The sequence below is a fragment of the Salmo salar genome, chromosome 22 (genome assembly GCF_965601325.2).
Source record: "Salmo salar chromosome 22, fSalSal1, whole genome shotgun sequence".
Lineage (NCBI taxonomy): Eukaryota > Metazoa > Chordata > Actinopteri > Salmoniformes > Salmonidae > Salmo > Salmo salar.
In genome coordinates this window covers 4,528,954-4,541,957 of record NC_138312.1, presented here as the reverse complement: position 1 = coordinate 4,541,957, position 13,004 = coordinate 4,528,954, and the positions used below count along the sequence as shown (strand labels likewise).

Here is a 13,004-nt window from a genome sequence, read left to right as displayed (position 1 = left end):
CTGTCCAGTGTTTCCAGATTTCTATGAAATTTGACCTATAATTAAATTACAATATGAGCCAAATCGTTCTGTCCAATAAAAAGTACTTGTAGGCCCAGTGCAGTCAAAATGTAGATTTTCCTGTGTTATACATTTCCACACTACGAGGTTGGAATAATACTGTGAAAATGAGAATGGCCTTTTAGCGTAAGAGCTGTTTGAAAAGACCTCTTGAAATGTCATGCTTTTTTGGTGGGATGGAGTTTTAGCCTGCCTGGTGACATTGCCAGGTGGTAAATTAGTTAACAGACCAATAAGGGAGTTCGAAAACTCTCTGCCAATAAGAACTAGTTTTTAGTTTTCCCCTCCACACTCCTAGCAAAATTCTTGCTTGAGAAATTGCGCTTGCTAAGATGTTTTTTTGACCATTTTAATTGAAAACAGTCACAGTAATTGTCACTCAGAAATTATTTGATAGTGAGCTAAAAACAGCTGCATTGGGCCTTGCTAAAATGCAGCTTTTATGGGTTTGGATGGTCCACCACAAGACCATTGTACTTGCATATGGAGCAGCAAGAGCAACTGCCCCTCCCTACCGTCAGGCCATGCTCAAACTCTACACCCCAACCAGAGCACTCCGTTCTGCCACCTCTGGTCTCTTGCGCTCAGCCCAGTCCAAGCTCTTCTCTGTTCTGGCACCCCAATGGTAGAACCAGCTTCCCCCTGAAGCTAGGACAGCAGAGTCCCTTCCCATCTTCCGAAAACATCTGAAACCCTACCTCTTCAAAAGAGTATCTTAAATAATCCCCCCCCCTTCTCAAATATTCATGCAAGTAGCCCGCTGATTGGCCAGCTCAGCCAATGAGCCAACATGAAATGTTCTATGAGGAAATAGCAAGCATTTTTTTAAACAGTCTGAGATACAACTGAGTTGGGGATTTGAAGTTTTTTTTCTCTAATTTATGCTTTGGCCACAAATACAAGTATAAAACGGGTTAACAACATTATTTGGGTATAAGTTAACAGAACGCACTTTTAAAAGTGAGATTTTCATTGGCGAGTTACTTTAAAGGATGGTTTCTAAAACAGATTAAGCTTGGTCCTGTTCTAAAAATGATTCTAAACAGAATTGCCATGATAAGGCATTTTAGTCCAGGAATAGGCTTAATCTGGTTCTGGGAAACTGGGTATATAGGTTTCTTAGTAAGATCCGATTGAATTTCCCATTCAACCCCTGTATATCCTATATGTTCACTTGCGAAACCTAGATATAGCCAAGCCTATATGACCTTTTAAAGTTAACCTAACCATGCCTAACAGCAATACTCATGCCTATCTAAACTTTCTTTCATACCTGGAACATGTTTGGGAAAAACTCAGTGCCTTCCCTTCCAAAACCATTTTAATTGTTCATATGGAAAATCAGCAAGCAGTGAAAAAGCATTGGAGAAAAATAGAATGCCTTGTAGATAGATCTATGTCAGGAATGTCATTTTATTGACAAAAGTGTAAGCTAAACAGTAGGCTATATACACACACACTTGTGAAATAATAAACTGGAACGTCCCCAAAAATGAAACATAAAAATGTATCTTGTCAGGCAACACTACAAAACTAAGACATTCCAAACAGCTCATACTTTCAAAAAGAACATATCGCAGTGGGAGGGTTGGCAGATACAAAATATTCTAAAGAGCTCTGCAGACCATTAAACCAAATGCAAAGTTCAAAATGTTTTTCTCAGAAACAAGCAGTACAATCTCACATCATAGCTAACATTAACATTTGCATTTATTAACAGTGAAAAACAGCATAGAGCAAATAAGCAAACGCTTTAACCATGGCACAATAAGTGTTCTCTGTACTAACACCATGCATGGCAGCATTTGGTGAGTACCCCCTTTAGAATATCGTCACAAAGCACAGGTAAAAGTAAAGACAATGTTAAATCTATGGAAGAAATACAAGAACACAAAATGTGTCAGGGCATTTGAAAATGATACATGCTTCCAAGTCAAAGTGATGTCTCAGCACAGCAATAACAGACTATCCTCCTACTCCAACCATATTATTTTGACTTTAGAAATGAATTTCAGCGCTCTTGCTCGAAACGGGATTGGACTCAAGCTACATCAACATGGCAAGTTGGCTTTTTGCCATTTGAAAATCCACATCCTACTTTTGTAATCATATTATACATCAAATCGATATAGCAGTTTTCCATTTCATTCCTACGCTACAAACTTTGGTAAAGGAACTAAAGATAGTTGGGAGATTAAATGCAAGTTCTTACCTTTGCATTAATGAAACCACATGTTTCACTTAATCATTATTGGTAGAGGGGAAAATTGGGAGTCTTATCCTAGGGTTATCTTCACTTTCCTAGCCCCAATAGGCCTATCATTTAAATCCATGACAGCAGACGTTGCCTCCTTGTGCGACTCAAAGGCAACCATTGCCTCGCCAGTGGGCAGGCCCTTTTCACTGAACTGCAGACAGACTGAACCAGGCAGAACCTGATACCCATAAAAGAAATCTAGAATCTCATCGACTGTTACAGTGAAAGGCATGTTTTGGATCTTTACAATGGTAGGTCCACGAGGGTTACCAGGGCCTCCGGTTGATTGCCCTCTCAGAGGGTCAGAGCCAGGGCCAAAGGCAGACTGAGGACACCCTCCTGATTGCCCATGGCCACCTCCTCGGTTGTTGTTGTTGAGGCCTCTGCTCTTTCTAGGGCCATTGTCAAAAGGTGGCATGCCCCTCAATCCCTCTGGCCCAAAGCCAGGTGGGCCATTGTTGCTGCCTGGTCGGAAGCCCGGGGGTTCCAGAACTGCTCCAGGCAAGTGACCGGCAACCATGGGTGGGGGAATGCTAAGGGCTACATCCCCTAGACTTGCTGCAAGTGGGGGTGGAGGGGGGCCCGCTAGTCCATTACCTGGGACAGTAAATGGTGTAAAAGGACCATTGCCTAAATTGCCTACAGTGTTTCTGAGGAAGTTGAACTCTTCTCCTGTCATACCGGCAAAGGGGTGAGCTTGAACTGGATTCTGTGCATGGCTGTGTGCCTGGCCTTGAGTGTTCCCTTGGGGTTTCTGGCCTCTTTTAACCTGTGGTGGTGGGTTTCTCTCAATTTCCTTCATCTGCTCAAAGGTGACCAAATGTACAAAGGCATCTCTGCCATTTAACTTCTGCCTGTGTAGTCTCTCAGCATTTAGCGCATCCTCCTCTGCCCTGAACTGCATAACAGCCTGACCTAGACTGTTACCACTGCTGTCAACCAGAACTTTAAGACTTTCGTCAAATACTGAAATGCCTTCTAGAAACAGACGGACATCTTTCTTCGACGCATTAAATGGAATATTTGAGATGTGAGCACAGTTTCTAGGGCTCTTGCCTGATTCTGAGTTGTTTTTCTTATCACCACCCTGCATCCTTTGACGAATTGAACCAATCTTTTCAAACATAGCTTTTTTACTGATGGGGTGAACTTGTATGAATCGGCTACCCATATACTGCATGTGACAACCGAGGGCAACTTTGTAGTCCATTTCCTTTTTGAACTCGACAAAGCCCTCGCCTGTAGCTCGGCCAGTGGGTCCATAAGCAATGTAAATGCTGTCTTCCACAATATCCAAGTTTTTGAAAAACTCAAAGATCTGTTTGTTTACTGCTTCATAGGGCAGGCCTTTCAGGTAAACACAGAACTCCTTGTTGTGAGGGGAGCGGGACCTCGCACGGTCTCTGGTTGACGGGGACGCTGAACTCATGTTGCTGCTGACACTCATCCACTGCCTCTCTGTGGCCGGAGAGATGTCCACGTACCTCTGCCCTAACATTCCAGTGCCTCTTTTGAGTGCCTCAAAAGTGTCCTGAGGGGAAAGGAACTTGACCAGCGCCCTGCCGCTACTCCGGCCCATGTTGTCCCTGACCAGTCGGATGGAGTCCACCGCTAACCCACGGAAAAACTCCCTAATATCTGTTTCTGTACCTGAGAAGGGCAGGCCTTGAAGGTGGACATATAACTCGTCTGAATTACCTATTGCTGCCTTCATGTGTGCCTGGAGATTTAACAGAGGGTTCATATGGCCCAGAAACATGTGGTTTGGGGTTCCTAGAGGCAGCCCTGAGGCCAGTCCACCAGGGGGTGGGATGCCTGGGTTAAATGGTGGCATTGAGCCCATGTGGGACAGGTGACTCATGGGAAGGACAGGGGGGCCTTGGGTTAAAGGTGACACAGTGGGAACAGGAGGCATAGAGGACACAGGTGGTGGAAGTGGCATGGGGGGTATGGAAGGCATGGGTGGCAGGGATGGCATGGTTGGCAAAGGGGGGATAGGTGGTGGTACAGAGTTGAGGGAGGACATGGCTGTTGTCATAGTGGATCCCATGGTAAGATTTGGGCTGCTGAAGTTGTTGCTGAAACTGGGGGGCATGTTTCCCATGCTAGTGGTGGCAAACGTGGACACATTTTTGTTGCTTATAGTTTCATGTGCAGATGCAGCTGTGGTGACTGTGGTTGGTGTGGTGTTGCTGAAGCCTTGTAAAGTGGTGGGTAAACTGCCCCTCCCACCTGTGCTGACGGTGGGGCCTGGCCTGCTACCGTTTCCTGCGGCTCCCTCCACATTGCCTGTTTCAAAACGCCTGCGGCTAAGTTCGATCATATTCTGCATCTCTGTCTTGCTGCTCAGCAAAAGTGACACTTTAGAACCTTTGATTGCTCCCCCTGTACGCATCATGCCAAGCCTGGCATCTTCATCTGTGGCGAAAACAATAAAAGCCTCACCATGTTCACCCCCTACAATATGCACCCCACCATCCGGGATAGTCAATCCAGAGAAGAAATGGCGTATGTCCATGGTGCCCGCCACTATCGGGAGACCCTGCAAGCGGATGACCACAGCCATGCTGCTGAGGCGAAACAACACACACCTGCAGGTGAAAAAAGGCAACCACCGTAAGACTAGAGGAAAGAGTAAAGAACAGACAAAACAAAAAGAGCAGGAGACAAACCATGATTTAGAAAACAGCTTAGGTTTGGAGGTATTCGATAAGAGAGCCCAATGCATCAATAGAGGAATTCAAAATACATGTGCAAGTATTAGGCCGTCTGTCTACTCATCACCACTCTTACACAGCCATCCACACATTGCTTCATTTACCACATACATCAGCCTTGGCTCAAGGACATTATGTAGGCCCAAGGTCTAATACGCAAATATTGGAGAAATTTAGCTCGTAGGCCTAAATCTTGCTCATAATTAGACCCAGAGTACCACACATTTCAATGCTGTAAATTGGATGAACCTGTAGCCCAACTTCCAATTTATCAATCTGATGCATCATGAGGTCTATGTCCAGTAAAGGTCAGGTGGAAGAAGGTGCCTGAATTTAAAGGCTGAGTAAGTAATTTTCTAAGCTTGCAGGATGCATTACTTACCAACAACAGCTGACAAATCCTAATAAAACTACATCACGTTCTGAAGTTGACTTTCCTTTGTCTAACTACACTATCTTGAATGTAGCAAAGAAGTTCTGTGGTTCAGAGTGCAGTATTTAGTTACGTAGTGCAAATGTTGGCTAGCACGTTTTTCACACTGTCTTTAGTCAGCAGGGGGAGCAGGCCTGTACAGGAAATTCCCAGTGTTGCCTAGAGTTCCTCGAAAGGGAGACAATGCTGGCAGAGCGACAGATTTACATGATTCTATGCTAGATTTGTACCGAACAATTAGCAAGACAGCTAAAATGGCGTTGAAAAAGTAAGACCTCAGCTAATAGGGAGAAGTATCTAACAAAATAACTACACTATGGCAGTCACTAATTCGAAATTATTTACATACAATAGGAATTTGGGTACATTTGTGGACGAAAACCCTACTTACTCAACCTTTAAAATATAAAAACGTGTCAATTTGATACTACTGCAATGCAGTGTCCGTAACCCATTGGACGACACTGTGCCATCTCCGTAGCAACTGGTAAACATAAAAATGCATTTATGAATCATTTAAATACCAGTCAAGAATGTTGTTTTATCACGACACCAACCATATTAAAACATTAAAAGAGCAAAAACAATTAGCCTATGCTTAGGCCTGAGTCTCAAGCATTGTTTAGAGCAAGTGTTGGACAAAACAGCCTATCAAAAAGCAAGTAGAGAGAATGTGGTCCACAGAAGGCAGTCAGGTCATGAAGTGGAGACATTTACTTAGGGCTTTGTGGATGTGGTATTTTGCCAAAGAAAGCCACTAACATACCATGCACTCCCTCTATACCACTCATACCTTGGTAGGTCATTCTTAGCTCTCCTCACCTTCAGAGGTTTCCACAATAGAGTGAACATTGAGCCCAAAGGGAATCAATAAGGTCAATGAATATTGCCTAACAAAGCGAATAATTACTGGTAAAAACCACCAAGAGCCCACAGGAGGTTGTGAAAGTTGGACTGGCAGTCAATTGAATGAACCTATGTTCAGGACATATTTACAAGCTTACCTGTAATAATAAGTGGTGCTTCGTTAAAACTGTGGCACAGGATATCCAAGCCAATCCTGACGGCAAGCAATTTAAATCAATTCTAGACTGTAACAAAAGAATAGGAAATGGAAGCAAAAACATGAGCAAACAGCAGGCAAATTTAGGCATCCTTAGTGAACAACATGTACAAAACACTCTTGATTCAGACCCAGCACCATATCAGCTGTTTTGCGTCAGTAGATGGTCAGAGAAATGTAGTAAATTGGCATCAACAATAAGAGCACAAACTCTTTGAAATGGCTGCCTTGCCAAAAGTCACACAGTAATAATAAAAATCATGCATCTCATAATTTCTGATGTTGACATCAAGCATAAAGAGACATTTGATTCATCACAGCAATCCATAATAGCAAAATAAACATGCATGCCATTGAAAAACTTCAGCAGTGAAATACAGAATTTCCCCCATTCTAACGGAATACCTTATTCTTAGGTACATTTCTAAAGTATTCTATATAAAACGTAAATGATAACATCTCTAAATGTAAATGAGGGATGTGCAGTTCACCTAGCAATGTGCAGATTGCCTAGCAATCAAATGTACATTGTTTAAAGCACAGTTTTGCACGTCTAAGTCAAATGACACCTCTAAAAAAGCCCCCAATGAACGACAGGTTTGTAGAACCATGACTCTTTCGAGTTTTATGTTCGCTGGTAGGGAGGAGGGATGTGCATTTTACCTTTTGTGGCTGTTTGAGTACTTGCATGATTTTTTTTGTTTACTCAAGTACAACAATTCTAATCAAAAAGCTGTTTTTAGAACACTGGTGGAATTTCTCACTGGAAAATTGTTTGTGCATTTATCTACAGCAGTTGAGGCTTGTGGGAGGAGCTATGAGGACGGTCTCATTGTAATGGCTGGAATAGAACGGTATCAAACGCATCCAACATAAAGACACCACACGTTTGACTCCGTTCCATTAATTCCATTCCAGCTATTAGAATGAGCCCATCCTCCTATAGCTCCTCCCACCAGCCTCTGGCAATATACCGTTTTTGCCAACAGTGAGCAACAACGCCTAATTTATCATAACCATTACTGAAAACTCATCTGAATTGCTAAATTGCCTCATTCAGTCAATAAAAAAAAAGTATAATTTAAGATTTATTTACTAAATAAACCCTTGCTCTACAGAATAATATAATAGATCAAAAGAATGAATGCTTTAAATCAAGTTGACATTGGTAATCTGACATTGAACATCTGTCATCTTTTGTGGAGCAAAGACGTTTAAGGACGGGGAGAAATTACAATAAAGCAAAAACAAACAGGAAAGATTTTCTGTGCAAAATGTCCAAATGACAGTTTGGCTGGTTGTAAGGAAAAAGAAAGATTTCAGTTCAGCTTGGATGCATATTTTATGTGGTTGAAATAGTATCAACTTTTATGAAGACAGCACCTCTACAGATCGTAACTAACTGAGCACTGCATTCTCTCAAGATACAGAAATAAATTATTTCTCTCCACTCCTGTTCCCAAGTCAAAATTTTGCCTACATTTGGTGTATATTTTTTTCTGCAAGAAATGCTTAATTCTGCAGGAGTTAAGGCTATAGCCCTATTCGCACGTGACTAGTACTATTAGAGAACGTTGGTTATGTGTTTATTACCCCAGAATGTCTGCCATTTCAGCAGACGATTAGGACGAGATACGTATTTTTTCTTCCCCAAACTGCCCCCTTTAATTGTTATTTTTTTTATAAATTGATGGAAGCCTGGAGATTTTTTCCCCTAAATGTTTAGATATTTCAACAAGTCCAAGCCACAACAGGTTACACTGATAACTTGGGAACCAAGCTCAAGTTTCTTAAACATCTTTGGTATAGTGTCACCATAAAATTTGAATTGAGGAAGTGTGATCATAATCATTAGGATATTTTAGCAATGCGCAGTAGAAGACTTCCTAAAAAGCCCCCCCCCCCCCCCCGGCTAACTTGCACTTCATATGCTTTTGGGGGGGGGGGGGGGGGGGCCTATGGATGAGAAAGTGAACTTGTTCCAAACGTTTAGCTCAGCTGTATGCCGTTTTGCGATCTATTAACAGCAAGGTTTGCATTAAATAGGCGCAATGTTTTTTTAACGATGCATTTGGCGATGTTCAATTAATTTGCACAAAACGTATAAACAAAAGCATTCACTGTAAAAGTTAAAAGTATTAACTTTTACAGTGAGTGCTTTTGTTTATACGTTTTGGGAGCAGCACTTTGTTCAATTTATTGAATCAGTTATTGTTTTCTTGCTCAAACTGCGAGCAACACCTCTCAAACCACAGGGATGTCGATTCATACTGGGCTAGTATTAGAGGACTTTGGAGTTTGCCAATAAACAGTAGGTTATTCTGGTTAGTCAATGTCCAGATTTCAGTTTGCATTTAACCCATCTAAACAGTAGGCCATTGTTTCCTTGAAATGCCACAGGCCTATTTGAAGTCCAGTCTTGTGACTGTCTAATTTGTATTGCGCCTCACAATAATCACACATAACATGATCCTCTTTTACCACTTCACCAAATCTTTTCCAAACATGACTTTTCTGGCCCTCCCTTCTCCTTATTTTAAACTCTCCATTCACAGCTTTTGTCTCATTGAATTAAACTTTAACAATGTCCTTTTGCCACCGTGGATTGAAGGTAACTTTTTCTGCCAGTTAAGCCCTAAAGCTTATGCACTAATACTAGATAGCCTAAAAACATTAATGTAGGCTAAATAAATTGCACAATAATGATACATTTATAGATTATTTAAGGCATTGTTTCTCTATATTCAACTCGCCTGCGATCCACCCACCCTTCAGCCACACAATATTTAATGACCCTAAACCAATCCTCCCCGCGGATATAACCACGGGGACTGCGGGTTGTGTGTTAACCCGCGCATCACTATTGCGCATGAGTCGGTTTTGTTGCTAAACATCCAACCAGCCTATGGACAAACCCTAAATCAGGCCCGTTGCGTCAGTCTCGCACTGAGGATTGTATTCAGAGCCTGCCCCATGAAAAATATAAGCCTGGGCCTACAATGAAATGCAGCCTCCCATATTCCTTATATCGTATACAAAATGTTAGAGAAAAAACAACCACCTGCGCGTTAACACTCATCAATGTAACCTCAAAGCTTCAGCACACTACAATCTCTCAATTGTGTGGGAATCTTTCTACAAAACATACAGGAGACAAAGGTCACTCCTGAGAGCACCTAACCACCTGGTACACATCAGCAACAATGGACAATGAGAGAGGTCATCAACTGGCTTACTTTTAAACACGTGTGCACTTCAACATGACAAAGCAGAATATAACCCTTCGGATGACAAAATGCAAAATAATTTGCAACTATAATAAGCTAGAAATAAGCTACAAGAGAGAAAGTTAACTTCAATGCAGATGCCATATTAGCAACAGATTAATATTTGCTACGGTTAATATTTAAGGAAGTATTGCCAAGTAAAGGGTTGTTGCGCCATAAAATAATCCATCAATGCATATGCCGCCATTTTGGGGGGGGATTTAATATTCTCTCATTATGGGAGTTCCACCGCTACTGGAAACACAAGTTAAGACAATAGTGCCTTCCAAATCGGGAAAAAGGAAGTATCGTTGTTTGAAAATGTTATGACCATGGAGATCAAAAGATAAGCTGTAAGTCTATTCAAGTAAGACTACAGTCAGCACACCGGTGCATATCCACGGTTACGACTTCAAAACGACTGCTAATGCCATATGGCAGGGTTTGACATTCAGGGCTGTCCGCTGGCCCAGAAACATCTGCCGAGCTCAGCGGGCCAGTTAATCAAGCTTTCATATGGCCCACATTTTCAAACTCCAAAACTGAAAATAATGGGGTCTATTTCATCTTCCCTTCGTGACACTTCACACTTGTTATCAATCAGCATACGGTTTCTAAGCGGAGGCAAGAATGTCAAAGCCTTCCCTCTCCGTCTCGAGTGAGCCCCGCCTTAGTAAGGCCTGGATACTCACTCCAGACCCGCAGAGTTGAACAACGGCACGCGCATTCCACAATCACAGAATAAAAGTCCTCTACCAGCCTTTTTTCATATCATACACCCAACAGAGCAATATCTTTATTAACAAAGAAAGGCCTAGTCATACACTATGTAGCTGCCTGATTGTCAAAACATGAAAATGATTTACACAAAATCACTTACAAAATAAATACAAATATAAATACAAATATATTTTCTAATGCTGCTCTCTGTAGTCTATAGAATTGTTTAAAAGCCAAATTAAATTTACAGAAGCTGTTAATGAGCTGTCATTTATCCGTGGAATATCCACTGTCGGGTGGCAAGAGCGTGCAGCTCCTCATACAGCCGATTGCTGCATGGACAGAAACGTGTTCTAATAAACCCAGTCACTGTGTAACATTCCTAAATGCAATCTCGGGAAAAGACAATTTAGATGGCAATTATTGTAAAGAGCTAGATCCCAGCTTTCCCATGCAGTTTTATTTCGCAACTCCAATTTTTGCACAATTGCAGCGTTTTACAATCAGAGTGTCTGGCATGACAAAAAAAGTAACTGCAGGAAGCGCGTCATGGTCATTGGAGTGTGTAAACAGTAGGCTTGGAATGTAAAATTCACACAATTACACTAAACACTGTAAAATCACATGATTTTATTAGGCTAGTGGAAGTTTAGGATATTAAACAAGCAACAAGATCATATTTAGAGTCTGATATCTAGCTAATGATCAGGGTAAAAGCAGATGAGCATCCCCATGCTTCAGCCATGTGGCCACTATGCTGCAAACTGTTTAAAAATGTAATATCCAGCCTGTAATATGGACCATGTACAGGCACCTAAATATATTACCTTTCATCAATATGTTATTGGGCCCAGGAGGGTGTATTTTTATTTTCCAAACAGTTGTTTGGATTCATTTTCTTCAAATTAAAAAAATGGACTGCAAATTAACATGAAAAAACCCATGATTGAAATTCTGGTTCATAACTTGCTTTCCTGTGAACTTGGCCCGGGCAAGTTCATTTCTCATTCGGGCCAGTCGTTTTCACTTGGTACTGGCCCAGTGTGCCACTGGCAAATGTATCTGACCTGCATATGGGCTTTTCTTCTAGTCTTCCCATTCAAATGAAATCGTTTCAAAATGTTGGCCTATTCTTATGGTAACTGGAGGGATACATATTGATTCAGATGATCCACATACCAGTATGTTTCTATCTGTATTTCATCTTGATGTTAACTTGGGCTAGAATAGCCTGTGTACATAACAATTAAACATCAAGGTTATTGCCCATACAAATAAGTGGTAGACAACAACCCAGACTTGAGGTCTCCAAAGGACGCATTAGAGTTGACGTTAAAACCTTACATCGAAGAGGGACCTGGGCTCCCCAATCTCTACACAGGACAAATAGCACACACAGGTAAGTTGATGAAATAGCAGCAATGAAATAGTATGTGCACAAAAACGCTGTCAACATGAACAACGCTGTAAGACTTCATTGTAAAACACATTCGCCAGTAACGTACCGTTAGCTAAAAGCTCAGTCCGCCAGAGTACAAAAGCAGTTGCCAATCTGAAGGGCTGCAGGTAGACAGCAAATTCTGCAAAACTACAGGAAGACCGCATAAATATTACATCCAGTATTGTTTAATAATTTTAGCCATTATTGTTCAGTTGGATGTGCACCACTGATATTTACTTGAGGAAAAGCGTCATGCTAGATAGCTAGTTTGATTCATGTAAAAGAGCACAGTCAAGATGGCGCTGGTCCTACATCGAAAACGCTTTATAGAAACTAGCTAGTTAATTAACCAGGGCCTGGTTTCCCAAGAGTATATTATGGCTAAGATTATAGTTAGGACCATTGAATGGTTCTAACGATTAACTTAGCCATAAGACCCTTATGGGAAACTGGGCCAAACAAGATTGGTAATTACTAGCGGCAACATTTGCTAAAAACAGAACAATTGCACTTCAACGTACTGTAATTCTTCAGATTAGTAACATCACAGTAGTTAGCTAGCTAAACAACCAAAACAAGACAGAACAGCGAACCTAAATGTTTCCCCACAACCGTTCTAAACTTAAACCATGGCTAGGATCAGAGTGGTAGTTAACATTATATATAGCCTGTTTGCTAAAAACATAGCTAGCTACCCCATTTGGGCAGGCCAACCATCTAAAATGCCGATAAAAAAAACGACGCTGTTAGCTAGCTAGTACTTGCTAACCATTCATTCTCGCTATAGTCCCCGCATGTCTGCAGGATTATATTTCACTGGTGGATAACAATTTCAACATTAGTGGCATTTGTTTGCTGTTTTTTTTTGTCCTTACCGAAATATCTGTTAAAAGATCTTTATTTTATTTTGTGATGCGTTCTCTCCATTCCGTGCTCTTCTCTCTTCTTGTAGCTGGTAGTAAAATGTCGGTCGCGCGACGAACTCGAATGGTGACGTAGACCTTCTCAGCTCTCATATAATACCGCCATCTAGTGGACTCAAACATG

General features: G+C 41.5%; 1 protein-coding gene across 3 annotated transcripts; it reads right to left on the bottom strand.

Moving 5' to 3' along the window:
- Window positions 1-1,453: 1,453 nt before the first annotated feature.
- rbm12 (RNA binding motif protein 12) lies at window positions 1,454-12,981 on the bottom strand. Of its 3 annotated transcripts, XM_082967340.1 has the most exons (4): window positions 12,833-12,945; window positions 12,022-12,104; window positions 6,472-6,558; window positions 1,454-4,908 (listed from the first exon to the last, which is right to left on the bottom strand). In XM_082967340.1, the coding sequence occupies exon 4, from the start codon at window positions 4,881-4,883 to the stop codon at window positions 2,337-2,339; it is 2,547 nt and encodes an 848-aa protein (XP_082823466.1). In that variant the 5' UTR covers window positions 4,884-4,908; window positions 6,472-6,558; window positions 12,022-12,104; window positions 12,833-12,945; the 3' UTR covers window positions 1,454-2,336. The 3 variants fall into 3 exon arrangements, with proteins under 3 accessions (XP_082823466.1, XP_082823467.1, XP_082823468.1); XM_082967341.1 differs by lacking the exon at window positions 12,022-12,104 and having other exon boundaries at window positions 12,833-12,981; XM_082967342.1 differs by lacking the exons at window positions 6,472-6,558; window positions 12,022-12,104 and having other exon boundaries at window positions 12,833-12,946.
- Window positions 12,982-13,004: the final 23 nt, after the last annotated feature.